Consider the following 23,319-nt stretch of genomic DNA (forward strand, 5'->3'; position numbering starts at 1 on the left):
AGGTTTAAGGTTCAGTGTATATTCTGAAATGGCTTTGTTAGTCTCAGTTCAGCTTTTATATAAAGGACAAATTTATATTTTAACATTTTTTGCATTGAAAGATGCATGAAACTGTTATCCTAAGTGACTTACATTCTATATATATATATATATATATATATATATAGGCATTCTATATATATATATATATATATATATATATACATAATTACGAAATATGTTGAATATTTGTAGAGATCAAATTATGAAATAATGTACAAAATCAAGGCTGAAATTGTTTTCCATTAGTTCATTGGAAATGGACCATCAAGTTGAGTGCATTGAATTGTGGGAAACAGTTTTCTCCCCTTTGTTTTACTCCAAATGTTGTATAGTTCATCCAGGTATTCCATTCATACAGAATATTTGCATACTGTACACATAATAACTGCAGTTTCAAACATAGTTTTACATAAAAGATCGTTTTTAGTTTTAGTATACGATAATTACCCTGAAACGCTGACCTCCTGAAGCATGCAATGACTTTATAATTTAATTATAGTGACAGTTGGAATTATCCATTGTGGTCTCTGTCTCTCAAAGCCCTTTTGTCGTTCTTGTCTGATTTTCCCTTTTATTAAAAAGTTTCAGTGAGCCGTATGATAATATCCACCTAAGTAATAAAATGTCTCTACAGTCAGACAAGGTGCGAGCAGGGCATTGTCACAGTTCATTATGCCAACCAGTCGTGAGATGATGATTATTTTGAGAGGACCCGTCATCGATGTGGCTCGGACCACATTTAAATCAGACTCGGGGTCAAAGTGTCTGCTGTTACTCACCACAGTAATATGAGCGCTGTCAGATCTCTGAGGATTCACTTTAAATGCAAAGAGGCATCTGTGTTCATCTCTGTATGATTTTAGTTGTGTAATTGTATTCAGCACATCTATCTTCCTGTGGTTTGGCTGTGACATGAAACACACTAATGCGTTTGTCTGTAATATGAAAATTATCATGTTCCTGGTGGCTATTTAGTGGGAGCCAAAAGTCTGAGACCACATTGGAAAACTGAGATTTCTTTTATTTTAATATGTAAATGTAACACTTTTTAAAATGTTTTTGACAGAAGTCTCTAATGCTCACCAGAGCTGCATTTGTTTGTTATGATCAATGTTAAACACAGTTATAAAATATCCTGCTTCATATTTTTGTGGAAACTGTTTGATGGATAGAAAGAGCAGCATTTATTTGAATTAGACCTATTCTAACATAACTTAATGCATCCTTGCTGAATAAAAGTATTAAAAGGAAAGTTCACCCAAAGATCATTTACTCACCCCCATGTTTTTCTAAACCTGTATGAGTCCTTATGTTTCTTTCTTCTGTGAAAACAAAAGAAGATATTTTGAAGAATGTTGGGAACTGACAGTTGACGGTAGCCATTGACTTCCATACTATTTTTTTTTTGAACCCATATAAAGTGGCTTTAAGTACATTGCACTTACATTGAAATTAATAATTTGATACAGTGGACTTATTGTGTACGTATGTTTTTACATTGTACTTATATTTTGAAAATACCTGCATGTAGTTTCAGCTGTACCTAATTTATGTAATTACGTTTGTAATTACACTGTTGCCCCTTCCCTTACACCTTAACCTACCCATACCACCACACCTGACCCTAACCTTACCCGTATCACACCTCAATTGCAACAAAAGTGTTTTAAAATACAACGTGAACACAATGAGTACATTGTACTTCTTTTTCGATGTAAGTGCAAAGTAAAGTACTTAATATAAAGTGGCTTCTGAGCTTCTAAAGTCAATGACTTCTGTCAACTGTTTGGTTACCAACATTCTTCAAAATATCTTCTTTTTAGTTCAACAGAAGAAAGAAACTTAAAAGTGAATATGATATATATATATATATATATATATATATAAAATTTGAAATGAATGTTTTGTTGGTGATCTCAGATGTTGTACATCATGTAAAATGTGTACATCTCCAGAAAAGGGTTGTAAGTAATTTCCTTTCCCATCAAAGAAACTTGTAAGTTTTTCCGTTCTTGCAGAAGGTCCAGATAAAATATTGCGGTTAAAATATGGCACTCGTGATGAGGTTTTGATAACATCATATATTTCAGTGGTAAAGTGATCAAATGAAGCGGCCAAGGGAGATATTATCCACGTCTCCTCAAACTATGCTTCACTAATGTGTTCTCTGTGCTGGAATGTTAAGAGTTGGCTCTGCATACATAATTGATTAAGAGTGATTTGGGCTGCTCTGTTAGTGTGTGTGCGTTTGTGCATGTTTACCCCCGAAGTGGGAAATGATGGCTGGAGACATCAGTTAGATCTTGTACACCATCCATCAGACCACACAACACACCTGTGTGAAACTACACAATCTGTTCTTGTCTCATATACATAATCATATATGCATGGAAAGCTTTACATGAAGCCTGCTGCATACTGTATGTAATTCATCAAAATACTTTACATTTACATACAATTATTTTTTATACAACACATTCTATGTTTCGTAATCACTGTTAAAATTCATTATAACCTATTAATGGTGTTCTGAATTGCAAAACATAATATAATATAATATAATATAAATAACACGAGACATCAGATTAAGAGTTGATCTTAATATTTTATACTTTATAAAGCTGTAAGCATTAATAGAAAAGTATTACCATGTTTCACTGCCACATAAAACTGATCCTAATGTGTATTTATAAAGCATAATGAATGGCCCACCGAAGGCATTTCTGCCATTTAGAGACATTTTTACATAACATTAGTTATGCACATAGTGCCATGAGTCACAAATACTGTTGAACTATCAGAATTTTTACAATGCAATTCATCTTCATGGTGACAAAATGAAATATTTTTCTCATCAGTTATTAAAGCGAGCATTGCGACATGCAAAAAATGCTCAAATTTGTTTTTGTTGCCCATAGCTTATGTATCTAACCTGTTTACAAGTTTTGTGAGCTATGAGCTGTAACATGGCATGAAAACGAATGACTAATCTTAAGACAATAACTGCAAATATATGAGAAAGCAGCTGATTTGAATAATAATACATGTATTATTGTTTGTAAAGCATGGTGCAAGCGTTTGCCAACATCACAATGTTGATTTCCAGGGAATCCATGGATTAATGGAATCATGGTTGAATATAAATGAAAGAATAACAGAATACAGCTTTCCTTAAAGTTACAGATTCAAGCAACATCCCGACCTGAAATTCTCTGTGGAAATTAAACACGACTGCCAAATTTAAAAACCATTCCAGAGTGTCTTCAAACAGTGTAACAGGACTTAATCTCAAAAGAGCATTCTTTAGTCGATGACTAACCCGACCCATTTTACCCGAGTTTATTTTTATAAACATACTTTGCTGATGAAGATAACAATCTCATTACATGCTTAAATTTCCATTTGGACACATCCTTGAAGGACAGCTATTATTTCTCTGGCAACACTATTTATTTGTCCTTCCATCTACGACAGTCTTGTCGAAGACGACCGCCGCCTCAATATTTAGCTTGGCTTTGGTTGGTGGCCTGGGATATTTGCCATTTTTTTTGTTGCTTTGTTCATTTTTAGAATAATGATGATACACTTGCCCACAGAGGAGAAACAATGGAGTCTGTGTGGCAAAAATGGGATGTATATGTGCGGCGCGGCCCTTTATGCATTCTGTAATGCTAATGAAACGGGCCTTTGCCCAGATTCCACATTGTGCCTTTTTCTTCTCAGAGGATTTGGGGATTTTGCTTGGAAGTCCTTGTGGTTCTGGGACCGATCTGGGAGTTCTGGCTAACATTTCCTCATTCCTCCAAGTGTTGTCCTTAGATCCCCTTCAGGTGGTCACGGAGTTGAAGCCATGTTCCCATGGCTGCTGTTGGAGTCCTTTAAAGATCGACCAAAGTTCTCCATTGTATAAGCACCCAGGGAACCTGCTCCAAAGCAAACGCCACCTGCTGAGCTCTGCTTTGGGAAGCGGGAAGCTGATGAACGGTCATCCAAACCCACGCTGGTCTTCAAAACAGCAAATCACCAAGCATATATGACTAGCACTTACTCATACCAGTGCAAACAAAAAGATTGATTGAGAGGCGATCAAAGAGAATTACCGTAAAACCGGTCAATGGCTTTTATGAGGTCATGGCTTGAATAAGTTATCAGGTTGTGGGTGCAGCCATTTGGCTTCTGGTGTCATTCTCTTCCAGTTATTTTACCTGTACAAAACTGTACCTATAAAATGTTTTGGCTTATCTGCTTGCCTGTATCAACCTTTTTTTTTACAATGCAACTATTTTTTAGTGAATGTCCGAGATGTTCGATTCATTAGCCACTATATACCTTGAAGAATATCGAAGTGCAGTAAACTGTATAACTATTTGCACTGCAAACTATTGTGTTTTGTAATAGGCTCTATGCACAACTTACTTCCGTCTCATCGCTTCCGGTTCTGGTCTTTTGTATGTGCTTCATGAATTTTTTTGCGGTTTTACTCAAGATAACTTAAAAGGAGCGAGCAAAGATTAGCATAACCAATGTCCCTCACATGTGTAGATTGATATTTAAACGTTTTATAATTGTTCTTCTTCACAGTAACGTTTAGATATTTAAATGGAATAAAACGCCAATAACAAAGTGAACTAGGTAGGTTAGCTGATTACCTTAAAAATCCATAGATATCGTAGTCAGTTCTTACGGCCGTAACACTTTCTCTGACAAGCGGAAGCGATGAGACCTGTTTTCCGGTTTGGTCACGTGACGCTCGGCATAAAGCCAATTACGACAATATTTGAAGTGTAAGACAAATATTTATCACTAGCTGATTGACAAAGTTTTTTGAATCTTTGAATCTTGAAGTTTTCAATATTAAGCTGCATAATAGACTATTTGTAGACCTAAAATAACTGGAAGCAGATGAGACTGGTGTCATGATTCTGCCTTCTTGTCTTTGATTTTCTCTAGTCGTGAGGCAGGATCATGACAGAATCATGTTTTGTGTGCAAGTGCATGGCCTGTTTGGGCCATGTGCTTGTGTTGTCTCGTTAACTTACCCCGCCCCCTTGTTATCCTAGTCTTGTGATTATTGTCTAGTCAGTTTCACCTGTCCTGGTCATTAGTGTTCCCCTTTATAATCCCCTTGTGTTTGCTGTCCTGTGTCGGTTCATTGTTTGAAACATGCTGTGAAACCTGCTGTGAGATCTGTTTGTTGTTTTGTGAAGTTTGCAGTGAGTAATCCCTTGAGTTAACTGTTAATCCAGAGTCTGTTCGTGTTTTAGTATTGTTCCTGTCTTGACCTCAGTTTAAGTCTAGTGTTTGTTACCCAGTCTTGTTTTGCCCCCTCGTGGGCTTTGTTTTCCTTTTTTGTCCTAATAAACCCTGAGTTCATTGTACACTGTCTGCGTTTGGGTTCATCATCCTTCCACTTCATAACAGAATGAACCGACCAGAGAAGAACCCAGCAGACTGTTTGTCTTTCCCCAATAGACCACAACCGGCTGACCAAGAATTATGGTGGCAGTCGGCCATCGCAGATAGTAGAGCTGGAAGACTTCCATTTCCTCCCCAGGGTGAGTTGTCCCTGCAGAAGTATGCTCAGGTCGTTGAAGAAAGGAGATTCTTCCTGCCTGAGGTCCTGGTTTCTCGCTATTTCATCGCCGGTCTCAACTCTCCACCTCCGTTGACTGAACGGGAGGAGCTCACTCGTCGCCCATTTCAAGCTGTGGTGGATAGCTTATCCCGGAGAGAGTCACAGACACCCACAAGCTTGTCACCACCTGCCAGGCTGCCAGTGATCCCGGAGGGTCACATTTTAGCCGTGGTTACGCAGGGGAACCAGGCTCACTCCACTTCGGCTCCCGACGCATCAGCTGCACCCGCAAGTCTCCGTGGCAAGCGAGAGAGACGGCTGTCGTGGGAGTCTACTTCGGGGGCCTCTTCAACTGAGACCACACTTCCTGTCGTGCTTCCCCAACCGGTCACAAGCCTGGCTATGTCCTCTGCTCCACGACCCAGGAAGAAGAAGAGGAAGAAGGGAGCCTCTGGTCCTCTGTCTCTCCCAGAGCCCGCTCCAGCAGGCGCCGTCCCAGAGCCCGCTCCAGCAGGCGCCGTCCCAGAGCCCACTGCGGAGAGAGTTGCGGCCGATCTAGCCGCAAGAGAGATTCTGCAGTCGGTTTCTGCTCGTCAGGAGATGCCCATCTCTCTGGCTGCCAAGACCCTGTCTGACTATTTGTCCAGTCTGATCAAGATCCTCGAAGTGCCTGTCCTGTCCTGTCCCGAGCCCACTGTGTCTGTAAGTGCTGTCCCTGAACCTGTGTCTGTAAGCGCTGTCCCTGAACCCGCTGCTGTAAGCGCTGTCCCTGAACCTGTGTCTGTAAGCGCTGTCCCTGAACCCGCTGCTGTAAGCGCTGTCCCTGAACCTGTGTCTGTAAGCGCTGTCCCTGAACCTGTGTCTGTAAGCGCTGTCCCTGAACCCGCTGCTGTAAGCGCTGTCCCTGAACCTGTGTCTGTAAGCGCTGTCCCTGAACCTGTGTCTGTAAGCGCTGTCCCTGAACCCGCTGCTGTAAGCGCTGTCCCTGAACCTGTGTCTGTAAGCGCTGTCCCTGAACCTGTGTCTGTAAGCGCTGTCCCTGAACCTGTGTCTGTAAGCGCTGTTCCTGAACCTGTGTCTGTAAGTGCTGTCCCTGAACCTATGTCTGTAAGCGCTGTCCCTGAACCTGTGTCTGTAAGCGCTGTCCCTGAACCCGCTGCTGTAAGCGCTGTCCCTGAACCTGTGTCTGTAAGCGCTGTCCCTGAACCTGTGTCTGTAAGCGCTGTCCCTGAACCTGTGTCTGTAAGCGCTGTCCCTGAACCTGTGTCTGTAAGCGCTGTCCCTGAACCTGTGTCTGTAAGCGCTGTTCCTGAACCTGTGTCTGTAAGTGCTGTCCCTGAACCTATGTCGGTAGGCGCTGTCCCTGAACCTGCAGCGGAGAACACCACTCCCAAGTCGGAGAGGATGATCGTCGGATCAGAGTCACCTTCTGTGAGCTCTGTCCCAGTTTTCCCTCTGCGATCTCCTACCACACCCCCCGTCATGAGTCCAGCTTCGTGTCCATCGTTCGCTGTACCCCCAGTTGCTATCCCTGTTGTGACTTCCACTGTTCCCAAGACCTCGTGTGTTTCCCCGGTCAGTCCTGTCTGCGCTCAACCCCGGTCCCGGACTGTTTCCCCATTTGTCCCTGTCCCCACGGTCCCTGGACTTCCGTTTGTTTCCCCTGTCTCCCCTGTCATGGCTCAACCCCGGACTGTTTTTCCCTTGTCCCACACCACTCCTCCCAAGCCCGCTCGGTCCTCTCTTCCTAAGTCCACTCCCTGTGGTCCCAGGACCCCTGTCCCGCCCACCCACCCTGGACAGTCGCTCAAAGACTCTGTGTTTCCTCCACCTCCTCTGCCTTGTATGTTGTTTTTGATGTTTCACCCCAATCCTGTCGTTGTGTATTTTTGTATGCCTTTGTTAGTTTTTGCTATGTACTGTTGGTTTGTGTCTTTGTCACAGTCTGTCATGTCCCGTGTTTAATGTCCCCTTGAGGAGCGTCTGGAAGCCGCTCCTTAAGGTGGGGGTTCTGTCATGATTCTGCCTTCTTGTCTTTGATTTTCTCTAGTCGTGAGGCAGGATCATGACAGAATCATGTTTTGTGTGCAAGCGCATGGCCTGTTTGGGCCATGTGCTTGTGTTGTCTCGTTAACTTACCCCGCCCCCTTGTTATCCTAGTCTTGTGATTATTGTCTAGTCAGTTTCACCTGTCCTGGTCATTAGTGTTCCCCTTTATAATCCCCTTGTGTTTGCTGTCCTGTGTCGGTTCATTGTTTGAAACATGCTGTGAAACCTGCTGTGAGATCTGTTTGTTGTTTTGTGAAGTTTGCAGTGAGTAATCCCTTGAGTTAACTGTTAATCCAGAGTCTGTTCGTGTCTTAGTATTGTTCCTGTCTTGACCTCAGTTTAAGTCTAGTGTTTGTTACCCAGTCTTGTTTTGCCCCCTCGTGGGCTTTGTTTTCCTTTTTTGTCCTAATAAACCCTGAGTTCATTGTACACTGTCTGCGTTTGGGTTCATCATCCTTCCACTTCATAACAACTGGAAGCCAGCTGCGCTAAAAATGGCCACACCCACTCTTAAAATGAAAATACGGTGAAAATACACACAATGCCCTGATAATTCGTTACTTTCCTGTGTTATCTTGAAGCATTCAGTGCCAAACTTAGTATTGGCACTTTATCAGAAGTTCTTGTCATCCTACTTCACACAAAATCCCATTTTGACCGCTACAAGAAGTCAGAAAGTAAAAAAAAAAATTAACGTTGGGGAGGCCGCGAGGTCAGAGTTATTGTGGAGGTGATTGTGGAAAAATTCCTGTCTAATTTGACATCACTAAACTGTTCTTATATTAGCCTTGAAAAACCTTTTAGCGCTTGAAATATTTTTTTTTCCCATTTCCAGTGAGGTTTGGCCTGTTGAAAGGCTGATATTACAAGAAGTCTGACCTATTCTGTGTTATTGGGTTGTTGGTAGCAGCGTGCGGCTATACTCAGGGCAGTGGGTCGCCATCTGTATGATTTACGATCATAGTCCAGCTTTGTTTATCATCTCCATCTGGTTTTTCACCCAATTGTTTGTACAACAACAACTACGAAGGGCCTCTTTCTTGATGTTCTTGAACTTATTGAGTGGTTGTGGTGTTATCCGTCTTGGAGAAGAGTATTAATAGCTTTTAAATGCTTTCAACGTTCTTGGCGTCTGTCCTTCAGACTGGAAAGACTTCCCGACAATTAGATCTGCTCCTGAGGGCTTTCGCAGCTGTCACTGGATCAGTTCGGAGACTGCTTCTTCTCCGCTGAAAGGCATGTCAGCTAATTTGTTTATGGAAATAACTTCAGGCTTCAATAATCCTGAGCTTTTGTCCTAGGTATCAGCATTCCGAGAAGTGTAGCTCACGCTTTGAATATTGTTGTGGGTGTTTTGTCAAGCCAATAACATTTTTTTGGCTGCTTTGGATTGTGTTCCTCCTTTATTTTAGCTGTGCAGGATGGGGAAAAACAACTAAAATTGTTGTGATTTGATTATTTTAGCCAGTCTTCTGTGCCGTATAATCAAGCAGATGTTGTAGCAGTGAACGATCACAAGATTTACCGTGCATCTGTGAGTGTTTGTGGGCACATTTGTTGTTTGTTATGGGGTGCATCAGGATTGAACAGCCTGGGAAAGGCACTTCTGTGAACTGTTACTGCGGGATCTTAGAAACGTATTTTGGAAATTGAGGCCATCATGGTAATGGTTTAAACTAGGAATGTGTACGAGTAGTTAAGTACAAACGAGTTACACAAATAGCTTTTCCTTTGTTTCCTACGGCAGGCAAATACTCAATAAAATAAAGCCCAGCTAAATCGTTCACATAAATCGTATCTTTGACACTAAATGTGCTGGGTGGCATTGCGGATGCATGATGTTGAAGTGCTATGAGTTGATCGCAGGTGCATCCAGGCATATTAGCCGCAACGTGTTGGGGTGTGGATATATGTAAATGTTTTTAAAAAATGTTATAGCCATGAATAAAGGCTTTTTATTTTTTACTTTTTAAGTTCTCGAGTGCCTTATAAGATTTTTGCAGGTTGTGTGGCAATATTTTGATCACGTATATGTGGTACTTGATGGATGATGATGCACCTTAATGGTTGAAAGAATGTGTGTAAAGCCAAAAATGTGGTAACCTTTTTACATGTGCATAACCCTAGTGGCATCTATATCTAATTTTCAGTACTCCTGGAGTGTATTTTCTTATTTATTGGTCTGTAAACAATTGTAAACAATTTTTTAAGAAGTCTTTAATACTCACCAAGTCTGCATTTATTTGATAGGAAATTCAGTAATACACTATAATATAATATGACATTTTTTGAATTTAAATATATTTTTAAATGTAATTTATTCCTGTGAGACACAGCTGAATTTTCAGCAGCCATTACTCCAGATTTCAGTGTCATGTGATTTGCTGAAACATTTCTTCTTATACTGAAAACAGTTGTGCTGCTTAATGTTTTTGTGGAAACTGTTATGCGCTACCATTCAAAATTTTGGGTAAGAAAAATAAAAAAAGAGTGAAAGAAATGAAAACTTTCATTCAGCAAGGAGGCATTAAATTGATCAAAAGTGACAGTAAAGACATGTTTAATGTTACAAAAGACTTCTATTTCAAATAAATGCTGCTCATTTCTATTCATGCTTTATATCCTGACAACAAACTGAATCATGGTTTTCGATAATAAAAACTTTTGAACATTTATAATAATTTAAAAACTTTTGACAAGTAGTGTATATAAATATTTGAGTTATCTTATTGCCAATCTAACATTTGTAAATAAAACATTTTACATTTTCAGGTAATTCAACTGATTTTGTTTGTACTGTACCACAAAATATGAAATGAAGATTTTTTCAATTGTCTTTGCAGGGCGTATTCTGGACCTAAAGACGGGGACGGTGAAGAAGGAAGGACAACAGTCCTCTATGAGAATGTGTATGGGATCCAGACGTTCCTTCATCTGCAGAATGAGGTACAGTTACAGTCTCAATGAGCTCACAGATCTCATAGTCACACGGGGTGGTATGATGTCATGGTCAGCATGACTTCAAGGAAGGAGCGATAGTCTTTTCTTCAAGTAAACACATTATCAGAGAAGAGAAGAGAGGTCACTGCTAGAGGGAGGGGAAGTTATTTTGATTAAAATGACAAGGCATGTGAATTAAAAAAAAATGTGCACGGATAAATTATTTATATATTGTCAGTTTTAATTTTATAGTGACTTTAAAGCAGCATTATGTGTCTTTTGAAATTTTGCTCTCGGGGTCCCCCTACAGTTGGAAAACAGTATCGTCTTCTACTACTGTCTAAAATCTGTCATGGTTACACTAGGGAATACACGCGTGCATTTGTTGACAAGCGATACCCCTGAACTCTGCAGAAGTAAGGAGATCTCACATCTTGGGCAGACTCCAGTGTTGCGTGTGAAATGTCTTCATCCCAGGTACATTGGCATATATTTCAGCATGTCATATTAATATAGTTTTAAGGGCCTTATTTTTGTTAAAACATCAAAAGATCGCGTAGCTCACGTTTACAAGCCAGCGTCTTTATAGTAACGTTAGCCTATTGGCTACTTTTTTACATAGTGGATATGCTAATTCAGTTCAATGTTTGTTGGTAGATAATAGCCATATTGTCAATATTATAATATCAAGCTACCATAGATGAATCTGCAATTTTGAAAAATCGATTTGCATTATAGCCTGAGGCATGACTATCAGGCAACATGATATCAGACATGACGATCAGCCTGCAGACATAGGATAGTTTTCCTTACCGATTATTTTGTCCATAATTATGTATTATTTACGTGCAAAAATGAAGCCCCTACCAAACTCGGTAATCAGTATACTTTCACGTCTCGAGATGGCGTGAGCTGCCCGCCCCGGCTCTACGGGGATGCTTGAGTGTGTTAAACGCCCTCAAAAGAAAGCAATGCAGTCTACATTGGATGCGGACACAACACATTACCAACAGTAAACTGATCGCGTGTGCGCTTTGTTTCTGACGCACTTCACATTTACTGGGGGAGGGGGATTGATGCACCGGAAAGAAGCCATGACAACATAGGTAAAAAAAAACGCTCGTTGGGCTCTCACGTCGGAATTTGAGGAAGTGGCATATACCGTAAAGCAGTCGAATTTTGTAGGTTTTTTTTGTGCTCGGGTTCCTACCCGCTCCCCGAAGTTACAGATGCTGCGTTCAAGTCCTCTTGGGGAGTTCGTACGTACGAGGTGGGAAGTCATGTTTTCGACGTGAGGTGCGTTCAAAATGGCGGTGTACCTTCTTTTAATGAATTACACGAAAATACAGCAAGGTTTGTTAACTCTACTAATAAAAAAAATGAAGAACAAAGAATGCGCTTCAGGTGTGTTTTTCTTTTTATGTTTTTTATTAGCTTATGAAGCCAATGTAAACTCAATCATTAGGTATAATTTTTATATTATAATGATATCATATGTTGTGCAGAGAGCTTGCTTTATAAATGAAAAAGCCTTACAATGTCAATGAGTAAACATTGAAATTCAATTAAAATGTACCGTCAACAGACGTTGAATGAACGTTTCTCACTGACACGCCCCCAACTTGTACAGATCGGGGCTTAAAGAAAATCCCGAGCTCCCCACTGGTATTTACGACATTGTGGTGGCGTTCTAGTGCGCAGCAAGAGTGCCAGTAAAAGCGATATAGACCACGTCAGGCTATGGCAGACCTGTCATTCAACCTATTGTAAGTCGATGTACCATCTCCAGGGTTTTGAAAAATATTATAAAGGTTGAAAAAGTTACATAGTGCTGCTTTGAGGATCACTTGTTATGTGCCCCTTTTTTATTTTATTTTTTTTAAATTCAGGTACCTTTTAGAACTTTTATCAGGTTGGACTATTTCTTGTGGTGTGTTGTTAAAATGCATATCACTGCTTATAAATAAATTCACACACATCGGCCTGAAATTACTATCTACGTGAACAAAAATGTTGTGGAATCACTATTATTAATCTGCTCATGTTAATAGACTGTCTGCATTTTTCTCTTGTAAAATGCTCTTCAATTATGTTTTGTGTTGATCTTTTCCCTGTTTATGCCAGTGTTATTTGTTCATCTGTTATTCTGACCATAACAATATAATTCTGTTGTTACAGTTTAAAGCCTGCATGACTTTTAAGACAATAAAATGCATTCATAATAGGATTTTCTTTTAGCAACGGGGCAAACAGAAACCAAGACTGTTGTTGTTGCTGAACATTCCTGTCGTTCCCGCATTATGTTTAAAAGGTGTTTTCATTCATAATGTTGTCTTGAAACGATCAAATTCATATTTAACAACATGCATTTCCCGAATGTCCTTGCTAGTCAAAAGTCAAGATATAAACCATGACGAACAAATTCCGACATGACGTATGTCTTTGTGCTACATTCAGCACAGAAATATGAGTTTGCAACATCAAGAATGTGTTTCATGTTTTCTATTTGTGTCTGTCTAACAAATTGAAACCGCATGTTAGCGTATGAGCGCATTTGTCAAGTGTGTGTAAAAACACTTGAGATAAACAGAACCCCTTAAAAACATGATCGTCATTCTTAAAAGTTTTTATGCAATAGTTTATCTGAGCACTATTAGACATCATGACTCCACTCTGAAGGACGTTTACTTTCTTGTTGTGATCGAAAAAATGCATGTGCTGTTTATTTGCATACTTTGCATTCATGAACACTTGACAAACTATTTGACAAAGACCTGGGGGACAACTGATTTTGTCATGCCAGGTCTAATGGAAATGATTGTGGAGGATAAACAGCTCAAGTTAAAACAGATGTGAACTACTTTTCCTTCAACATTGTCGAGATCTTGGGTCACTCGTATTGTCTTTACTAGCTGGATTCACAAGATAACAGATCGATATAGTCCTAATAGATGTGTATGGTAATTAGAATATTAGATATCTTGGTAACGCTTTACAGTAAGGGTTCATTTGTTAACATTGGTCAACTACATTAGTAAACTAACTAAGAATAAACACAACTTTTAGAGCATTTATTTCATTAGTTAATGTTAATCTCTACATTTTCTACTACATTTGATGTATCTGTTCACATTAGGCTAGTTACTGTGAACTAACATGATTATTTTTTTATAAACAATCATTAAAAAATCTCATTGCTAAAACTAATTTAACAAATGAGACCTTATTGTAAAGTACCAATATGTTATATTCAATCTAAAAATCTATATTATAGTCCTAATAATGAACTGAGTTGTAAAAATCACATAAACATGTTTGCCTTTGCCTTTCTTTTTAAATGTTAAATTACTTTTTTTTTAACATACAAATGTTAAAATCTTGTTTTAATTGTAAGTGATAATTTGTGTCATAGCGTATCATATTTATGATGAGGTTTCCAAACTTTAAAGTTTAACAAAACAATTTAATTATCCGCCTAATTATTTGTCTAATTTGTTAAATTAATCTCCAGTTTTTTTTCACTGAGAACATATTATTTCAAATTAATTTTCTTTGCTGATAGTACCACAGTAGTTGATCTTTTTATATATTACATAAAAGCTTATAATTAAGTTGAGGTTTCCAAACTTTAAATTTAGTTTTTTTGTTTGTTTGTTTTTTTCATTTATTTCATTTTAACTGTTTTTAAATGTTTCTCTAGGTGTGGCAGTGCTCCATTGGATCATATCTCACTGAATCGGTTGTCTAGCATGAGAAAGAGATACAGGTATGAATCTCTCTTTTTCCAATGGAGTTTTCAAATCTTAAATTTGCACCCAATTCTACGATTATTCAACCCTACTGTATTAACCAACATCCTTACTAATTCAGTTGTTATGTTTGGCCTTACTCTTATTTATTTGTTTGTTTATTTGGGACAATGCATGTTAATGAACATCAGTATAAAATACAAAATGTAAACATGCCGGGTTATAACAACATTGCTAATTTACATCCATAGTCCCAGGCTGGTAAAACAAAGACATTACCAGAGAGAGACCATATATAATTATACTATACATAGAAGACAACATACATTTCCACATACCCAATGTCATGAAAGAAACACCTGGTCACTTCATTCATTTCTTCTGATTGGATAGGTCTCCGATCATGAAAACACCAAGTGTAAATGCCCTCCGAAACGCTATTGAGACGGATTTAAATCCGATCACTCAAACCACTCGCATTCCAGATGAAACTGGAAACTTGTAAATGCAAGGTGTATATGACATGTTATAGCCAGATATGACCGCGCTATTGCAACATGCATCACTGCAGATGAGTTGAGTATCTCTTCAGTAAACCAAGGCGCAAATTAAGTTGTAGACACTCAACACACAATCGTCTTCATTAAACGTAGTCAGACTAAATGATCTTACCAGTGCTGATGCCACACTTTTTCCTATTGATCTTGAAATTAGCTGATGATAAATGAAAATAAGCACATTTCTGTTGCTTTCAGTGACGTGAACGTAAATGTAGTGCGGGAATTTGATTTGGATTTATATTCGTTTTGCAGGGACGCATTTATTTGGCCAAGTGTAAATGGAACCGTTTGAACAAATCTATATCAAAATATCTATCCGATCAGTAAAAAAGTGAATTCAGTGATCAGTAGAAAAGTGATAGAGTAAAAGTGACCAGGTGTAAACAGGCCCAATTACAGAAATTCTTATCTGGGAATCACAATTTGTCTTGCGGCACTTTTCGGCGTCAGTTTGTCAACTAGGACAGTTGGCTTTACATTCTTAGGAGCAACTTCTAGGAGTTTTGTTTCTTCAAGACATTTCCTAGAATTTGTTCCTGAGAATGTAACACCAATGTTCCTATTCATTCCTTTGGAAATTCACCTTTGACCCCCTGATGTTGAACCCACTGCCCTCCTCTCCACAGCAGGCATGTTGTTTGTCCGCATCAAACTTGCAGCGCTGTGTGTTTTGCGGGCCACAACAGCTCTGGAATGCAGGAATCGCCTTTTTCAGGAACATCTGTGAGAAAAGTACATATCAGATGTCTAAATGATAAATGGCGTACGTGTGTCAAGCTTTTATGCAAAAATGAATAAGGGCTGTCGTACAGTTCACAAAACACACAGAGATTAGAACTGCCAAGCAGATGAGGGATGTTGTTGAATAATACATCTTAAAAGGGATCCTTCACCTCTCAAAAGATGAATGTGTGTATAAAATGGGTCATTTATGTAGAAGAAATGTGAAATTATTTTAGAATTTGGAGTTTTCTAGACTGAGAAAAGCCAGAAAATTTATTTTGGGCTTATGTGGATGAAAGACAACAACTCCCAGAATGCACTTGCTTCGCTGCACTAGGAGGCCACGCCTAGGGGTAAGAGCGCAGTAGTAAAACAAGAAGTCTAGACTACTAATGAGTCTCCGTGATGAGTCCGCCCGAAAAAGTGTTTCGTGATCTCCCAAAATGTCCGGGATTCGGGTTTGCGTTCCACAGTCGCCATTCATTATGTTTACTGTGGAGAGCAGGACGAGTGAGGGCCGCGGGAGAACGACGTTTCTCTCACGGAGGAGCGTGAATTTTCTTAGCAATGTTAAAACGCACATCAACCGATCACTTGTTTAGCGTTCATGTAAGCACTACATTCAGATTCACCAATCGGAATGAATTCAGTTAGATTGAATCAAAAGGTGTACATGTAAACAATGAATGGCGACTGCAGAAAGCAAAAGCTGAATCCCGGACATCGACGGCCGGACATGTCCAGGAAAATGAGGATGGTAACCCCTACTTTCTCCACAGAACAAGAGCCTGCTAGCTTAGCTTCCTAAAAAGATGGTCTGACTCTATGTGTACATTCTGTGAGTGAGATCCCACCCTCTATAGGCGGGTTGAAAAGGTCCTTACTGGCTGTAGTCTTTAGCCTCTTGCCAAAAAATCCTCCAATGATGCAAAATGACGATTTTTGTGTCATCAGAGGATATTTTCCAGACAAAAAATACATAAATCTCTAGTCTCAGGGGGATATGAGGGTGGAAAGCATGGTAATTCGAAAATACTACAGGTTTTCTACTAATACAAATGCTAAATCCTGAAGTATCCCTTTAAACAAAATAAATATTGAATATTTCAGTTCACCCATTTTGTAGATGCTTTATCCAAACTGACTTGGATTGTGAACCCAAATCGAACCCATGATCTGGTGTTGCTTGCAAAATGCTCTTTAACCAGTTGAGCTCATAAACAAGAATTAGATAATTAATTCAATGTAAATGCCATGGTGTATCCACCACCATACTCTGCTAGTTGAGCTAATTTAACAGAATTGAATGAATTATAGCAAATTAAATGGAATAACTAAGACTAATCTTGGCTGATTTGACAGGCAGATGGGATTGTGCACAGAGCACATGAATAACATAATGAGAAAGGCACACAAAGTTCTTTTTATTAATGGATTGAGTAAAAAAAAAGTCTGACTCCGAGTTTATGGATGTCGTGAAAATTTTGTGTTCCCTTGCTTTTTTTAATATCTCCTAAGCTCAGAAGCGCAGAGTAAATATTTCTGGAAATGTTATTTTGGTTCCTCAGGAGATTGCTCAGGTGAATTATGTATACTCACCATTAAGGTCCAGACCTCTGTATTTTTCGGTAACGCTTCCTTTTACAGTCCAGTTACCCATGTAAATACTATGTACTTATTTTAGTAACTACAATTACTGGGTAATAACTAGTGAACCTACCCCTGTTCCATGTACTTACCTTATATTAGCCAGTACTTTCTAGGTAAGTACACTGTAAAAGGAAGCGTTACCTATTTTTCTAAGGAGTATATAGTAAGACTTCGATATAATTGGCCTTGTGCTGCAAGGATATTGCACAGCAAGATAACTACCCTTCTCACCTGAGCTGCCTCAGCAGGCAGATAGCGCTCGTCAATGTCAAAAAGTTTGAGATGACAAATCAAATGAAAGTATGGTGGGCTTTATAACAAAAGCTTATGAGCACAAATTCCAGCGTGATGCTTCAGTTCATAAAAGTGCGAGATAAGACTCTTGAGAATTGTGAGATGAGACTTTTCAAGAACATTTAAAAAAAATCTTACCGACCCCAAACTTTTCAACAAAAGTGATTTGAAGATGGTATTAAAAATACAAACTTTGGTAAAGCAAAACTGAAATAATCTTCATGTTTGCAGATGGCCATGTTGTTGTGCTTCTGTGTTATATTTTGATGTGAAACGCTCAAGGGAACATTTTTGCTGAGGTTTGTGCCGGCTTTCCAAATCAGATCCTGCAGACCGTTATCCTAATATGACCTGAATGCCAACTTAAATGTACCAAATACGAGTACCAGACATGTTTTGTTTGTTTCATTTCTCTTTGTCTCTGTCTTTGTTTTCGCAGAAATGGTCTTGGCCCATCTAAGGAGGGGGAGGCTCAGTACTCTGTTGTGCACTGTACTGGCTACATCAAGGCCTGGCCGCCAGCGGGTACGTACACAAACACGCTCACATCTCTTTCAGTTCAAAGCCACTGAATCAGAGAGAAACTAACAAATATACAAACAATTCTGAAAGACTCTAACAAATACTCAGAAGTATAACGGTGTTGTGGAGTAACTAGCTAAAAGAACCCATGAAATCAATTGATGCTAATCTATGCTAGTGTACTTTAAAATGACTTTTTTAGTCTATTGAATTGTTGTTTTTTACACGAGTAACACTTGACAATAAGATCCTGTTAGTTAATATTAGGTAATGTTTTAACTAACTATGAGCAATATATTCAATATGGTTAAAATTGCACATTTCTCTGGATTTATCCCTCCTCGATGCATCGACTGTCAATGCCATCAAAACTGCTGCATCCAAAATCGAATGCTTCCCTACTATATAGTTTGCGAAAAACAGCATGCCAAAAGATTAGTATGCCCAAAAAATACATAGTATTTGAAAAAACAGTTGGCGAAAAGTCGCCGGATGACTTACTGCTTCCGGCAAGATTTTGAAGTAAAAATTTGATGATCTCGTGAGGCTATAGAAGGGGATTTATGAATGGAAGTAAAGCAACACAAATGATGCTGGTAGGTCACGTGACAGTGACAACATGGTGGATGTAGTACGTCTGAATTTCATTCATACTACTCATATTCATACTGTATAGAGCGTACTTTTTTAACGGTCATGAAATAAATTCAAATGCAGTACCTACTCAGACAGTATGCGGCTTCGGAGCAGCGTGAGTCATGGGAAAAAAAATGCATTAGTAGTTATAGTTATACATCATTTTGTTTTGAATATACAACCTTTATTGGTGAAAATTACATAGCGTGCCTTTAAATGTTAGTTTGTTAGCTCGGTCCATTAAAAAATATTAACAGATACAGCTGTGGGTTATAAAAATGGGTTATATTATAAGAATATCCTGTAAGATTCAGAACTGAAAACGTCCTTGTTAATCCAATAAAAGCTTTTATTGACACCAGGCTCAGCAAACGACTTGTTTTTCAAAGTGATTAACTATGATGTCAAAGAGGATAAAACACCACCCCCGCAGAAGAAGATCAACTCCTACTTCAACACGGCCGGTTTAGCCCCGCCCACAGTTAAAAACATCTCGTGATGACAAACCGGGTCGTGAGTGAAACTCATTATAATATGCAAAACTGTTCTCCACTCACAGCAGGGGGCGTTTACTTCCATGTCTTCAGTGCGAGAGCTAGGCTCAAAACTTGGGTAGAAAATAGTGTGTTACTTATTCATTTTGTTGTTTGCGAAACCAAGCGAACGTCATAAGTTGACCTCAGACAACAATATAAAAATTTTAAAAGACAGTTCATGACCCTTTTTTAAGGCCTTATTCTGCATGACCAGATTCTACATCCCTTAATCCTACCCATTCCTAAACTTAGCAACTACATTACTAACTATTAATAAACAGTAATTAGCAGTTCGAGGCAAACATCGTAGTTAATACTTAGTAAATAGTGAGAAGCGTGACCTAAAAATGTATTAGTAGATGTTGAAATGAACATCTGCTAAAAGTATTTTTCATTGTTAGTTCATGTTAACTAATATATTTAACTAATTTGAACAAATGCAATCTCATTGTTGTGTTCCCGATACATGTAAATGAACTGGTTCCAAAATAGATTCATTGAATCATTTGCATCGCTTCATGTAATTTTGATGTTAATTATGACTTCATATCAGAATCACGAGCAGATGTATTGTGGAACTCACAATCTGAATCCTCGTGGCAGACATTGAACATGTGTTTGAACTCCTTGACCTATTAGAACTCTGGAATTTGGTGTTAAATTCTGTTAGAGTCCTCCGGTCCGCAGAACTGTCTGGAGTTTTGGATGACTCCCATATGACACCAGCACGCAAGATCCCCCCAAGGCCTGCAATTCCTATTAGTACAACAGTATGTGAGCTATGTGAAAAGAAGAACTAGACAGAGAAAGAGTTGAGAATTGAGCAACCCTAAACTCAAAAGCCCAAACAAGAACTTTTTGCCTCATATCTTTTCTGGAGGTTCTCCAGGTATCCTCCGAGCACATCTCCTTCAAATTTGCCATGTGTGTGTCTCATAAAAGTTAATCACACATGCTCGACATCCTGTTTGTTGCATAACAGCACGAAGTAAGGATAAAAATAACCTGCAACACTTGATTATCAGCCAATATTGTGTCATATTGGAATGTGGTGATCTAAGCAAAGATTGTATCATTTTCATCACACTGAATGTTAATCAGTCCATTAATGGTTAGTAAGCGCTCTGGCCACACCAGATGTTCCTGATATGGATTGTTGATCAGTTTCATATCGTTCGCAAAACACATTGTGTGCTCTTTATTATTTTATTATTAAATGCGACTAAATAAATCCTGTCTGCTTGTATAATGTCAGTTTTTGCCAATTAAAGGCAGTAAATTAATTCAAACCATCGGTGCATCTGTCTGTAGTATGCAGCCTGTTTGTAGAGAAGGTTTTTTTTTTTCTGAATGTCATTTATGCAGAGTAAACAGTGATGTATATGTATATATATATACAGCTGCTTCTGTTTATTTGTATTACAGAGTCATTCATTTTGCAAACTATCGTTCCTTGCACTGCCATGCACCTCTGATGAATTGAGTTGTGTTTTACTCGAGGTGACAGTTTGCAGTATGAATGTGGGAACAGGCCATGAAATAATGGCAATGAGACTATAAATTTCCCATACTATATATGTATTATTCTGTAAATATTTATGTGTTGACTTTGCTGGATGCGAATAATAACAAACACAGTCTCACGAAGTCTTATGAAGTGATTCTTTAAATGAATTGTTCAATCACTGGTTTAAAACCATCTAACCTCGAGACCTCTATCTGCCATTAAGTGCAACAGTACCTGGCCATTTCTTCAGAATCAGAATGGTTTCAGAAGTATTTTTTCCCAAACATTTTTCCCATAGGTATTTAAAAAAAAAATGTGAAAGAGTTGCCATGAAACAAATTAACCAAGTATGAGGTGAATCGCAACATTACAAGCTTTTCTGATTGGTGGAAATTGCAGGGCAGAATCAATGGAGAATCAGTGAAGTTTTTCACAAGGGATTCTCCTGTTTAACCCTGTCATTTAAAAAATATGTTAAAATAATGTGGGCTAATGGCTTCAACAAAAGCATTTAACATCAATTAATAGCCCCGTAGCTTACAGTAGGTCTGTCTTAAAGGGATACTCCATCGTTTTTTCTTATTAAACTATGTTATTCCTTTAACTAAGATGTGTTGATGCATATCTCTGTCGTCTCAGTGCGTGCACTCAATCGCTCTGGCGCGTGAGATACTTTGATAGCACTTAACTAGCCCATTTCATTCAATATGGGCCAAGCAGAGAAGCGAACAAACACCTCCACGTTTTCCCCAATTTAAATACAGTTACTCAAGCTGTGTAACTCGACCTAGGACGGTGACGCAAAATAAAACGTTGCACTTTTCTAAGTGTGAAAATGGATAAATATATTGTATGGCGGAAAACCACACAAGTGCTTGGGAGCACTTCGACTCGGCACATATATATCCATGACCTTTTGCACTCTATTGGCTGGACAAAACAATAGTCCCGCCCCTCACTCACATGATTGGTTGAGCCAATTTTTTTGCAAAAGTTCTTTTGAGGATAAAATAAGCATTTAGTGTGAAAAACATTGAAAACAATTCTGTTGGAAATAAAGGTACACACTTTTAGAGCTTTTTATAGCCATCTTAAATCGTGAAAGTATTATAGGTATTTTACTTAATTTGTTCTTTCTCACTCTCGTATTTGATTTTTATCTTCTTCGAGGCATTCACAAAGACCCTTGTATCCTGAAAAGCTTTTTAGCCATCAACCATAATGAGGTCAAAGCAAAGAAGGAAATGTGTCAACGAGAAATCGTTAATGTAATTAAAAAGAGATTAAATGCTTTGTTTTTACTTAAACAAAGCTCCAGGACAGGAATCGCTCCTCCGCCCTGGTCTCCATCTGCCGTGACTTCATGTAGTGTTTACTTCAGAAGTTCAGATTAATGGCAACTTCCAAAAACAACTGCATTGCTACTGGTTTTGGATGAATAAACTAAATCATTACGCATAAAAAAAAACTTCTGATGACTCAGGGAGACATTGAAAAAAAACTGTCAAGCAGATGCTAGTGGTGGCATCGAAAACACCTTTTGCGCAAAGATTCCCAAACAGGTCCTTGTGTGGTGTTGTGTCGCAAGAGTTCGTCTCGTTGAAAAAAGGAAGCACAAAAGAATAAACAGTTTAGTCATCAGGACAATAGAGCCAGCCGAACTGTGACTGTTTCAGATCTCTTCACATGTTTTCATTGTGACATCAGTGTTTGTTCGGAAAAATGACTGTTCTTGTGTACGTGTCTTTTTCAGGCATGACTATTCCGGATGAAGATACGGAAGCAGGTCAAACCAGCAAATACTGCTTGGTTGCGATTGGAAGACTGCAGGTATGCCAACCTTAAATGCACAGATATCTTGCATACTGTATATGGCAACAAAAACATGGGTATTATCAACAAGAGAAATAACTCATCAACCGCATAGCAGCATATTAGAAAGCCTCCACAATGATTTTTACAACAGAACTGAATCAACACTGAACTGAATCTGTATTGTACAAAGCGCTATACTGTATAAATAAAGGTGACTTGACAAACATTGCATGCTAAAACCACTCATATTAAGGCATAGCAATGTCACAGTTACTACCCACATCTCCATAGCATTGTTTTGCATATGCTAGCACCACTCATTGTCTTCATAAAATGTAAAAGTCTACTTTCTTTTCTTTTTTTACACTGATTACAACTATTGCAATAAGAGAACCCAATGATCTAAGGCGCATTTATCTTTGATTCAACTTGTTTATGAATATAATTTATCTTGATGAGTTATGGGATGAGTCTGAGATTTCAAAATGTAAGTAATACTTTGCACAGAAGAAATATTAGGATATGTTGATTCTGTCGTTTACCAAAACTTATATTTTTTGGCATGTGATATTTCTGGGAACTTAATTCATCTGTCATTTAAAAAAAGTACCTTGTCAGCTCTCATATAACAAACTCATTTGTTATATTAATGTGTCACTGCGGAAAAGTATTTCTTGCTTTAATAAATATCAGCAACTTTCGAGTACTTAAAGGTGCACTA

General features: G+C 38.6%; 1 protein-coding gene across 4 annotated transcripts in view; it reads left to right on the forward strand.

The window, feature by feature from the left end:
* arnt2 (aryl hydrocarbon receptor nuclear translocator 2) overlaps positions 1-23,319 on the forward strand; it is an 81,580-nt gene that overhangs the window by 18,727 nt on the left and 39,534 nt on the right. For all 4 annotated transcript variants that reach the window (XM_039670685.2, XM_039670780.2, XM_039670521.2 and 1 more), the window contains 4 exons: positions 10,510-10,612; positions 14,307-14,372; positions 18,022-18,107; positions 22,537-22,613. In XM_039670685.2, the coding sequence (XP_039526619.1) occupies positions 10,510-10,612; positions 14,307-14,372; positions 18,022-18,107; positions 22,537-22,613 (332 nt within the window). The remainder of the gene's footprint in view (positions 1-10,509; positions 10,613-14,306; positions 14,373-18,021; positions 18,108-22,536; positions 22,614-23,319) is intronic.

The sequence above is a fragment of the Pimephales promelas genome, chromosome 1, assembly GCF_988280905.1.
Source record: "Pimephales promelas chromosome 1, fPimPro1.hap1.1, whole genome shotgun sequence".
Lineage (NCBI taxonomy): Eukaryota > Metazoa > Chordata > Actinopteri > Cypriniformes > Leuciscidae > Pimephales > Pimephales promelas.